General features: G+C 51.1%; 1 protein-coding gene across 1 annotated transcript in view; it reads right to left on the bottom strand.

Annotated features, from left to right (window-relative positions):
* Nucleotides 1-546, bottom strand: part of abhd12 (abhydrolase domain containing 12) — a 9,578-nt gene that overhangs the window by 3,705 nt on the left and 5,327 nt on the right. The window contains exons 4-5 of the mRNA XM_015377533.1: nucleotides 130-453; nucleotides 25-40 (exon numbers count right to left, since the gene is read on the bottom strand). Coding sequence (XP_015233019.1) covers nucleotides 25-40; nucleotides 130-453 — 340 coding nt within the window. The remainder of the gene's footprint in view (nucleotides 1-24; nucleotides 41-129; nucleotides 454-546) is intronic.

The raw sequence follows: 546 nt of genomic DNA, 5'->3' as shown, positions 1-546 counted from the left end.
TCAGTTTTTCATCTGTTCCTCCACTGTCGCCGCGTGCATGCTGCAGAGTTAATATCTACCTTCTCATCCAGGAGGAGAAACAATCATTCAGGTTTTCCTCAAACACTTCCAACCTTTAATCTGACTTGCTAATCTGATTGGTCTGAATCTATAAAATGACCCTCAATGAGCCTGCATGGCATAAGGTTCCCGGTGTGAGTGGGAACCAGCATTAGCTTCAGGAACCTCTGGGTTCTGGTTCTGATCCTGTTCTTCTCTGGGATGTGGATCAGAACCGCCTCCAGCCAATGAACACCGCTCACCTTGTACAGCTGAACCCGGTGGTCGCCCCCCCTGGTCCCTGCATTTCCATGGAGATAGAGGATGACAGGGCGGGCGGAGTTTAAGGTGGAGTCGTACCAGCGGCCATCTTTGCCCTGAGCCTCCCTCCACATCTGAGCAGGAACCGTGTGCCTGAAAACAGAGTCATCATCAATCAGAAACGTTCCTCTGGCTCTATGGAACGTTCCTCTGGCTCTATGGAACGTTCCTCTGGCTCTATGGAAC

Source organism: Cyprinodon variegatus, unplaced genomic scaffold (assembly GCF_000732505.1).
Source record: "Cyprinodon variegatus isolate N-32 unplaced genomic scaffold, C_variegatus-1.0 Scaffold156, whole genome shotgun sequence".
Lineage (NCBI taxonomy): Eukaryota > Metazoa > Chordata > Actinopteri > Cyprinodontiformes > Cyprinodontidae > Cyprinodon > Cyprinodon variegatus.
This window is presented reverse-complemented; position numbering and strand designations above follow the sequence as displayed.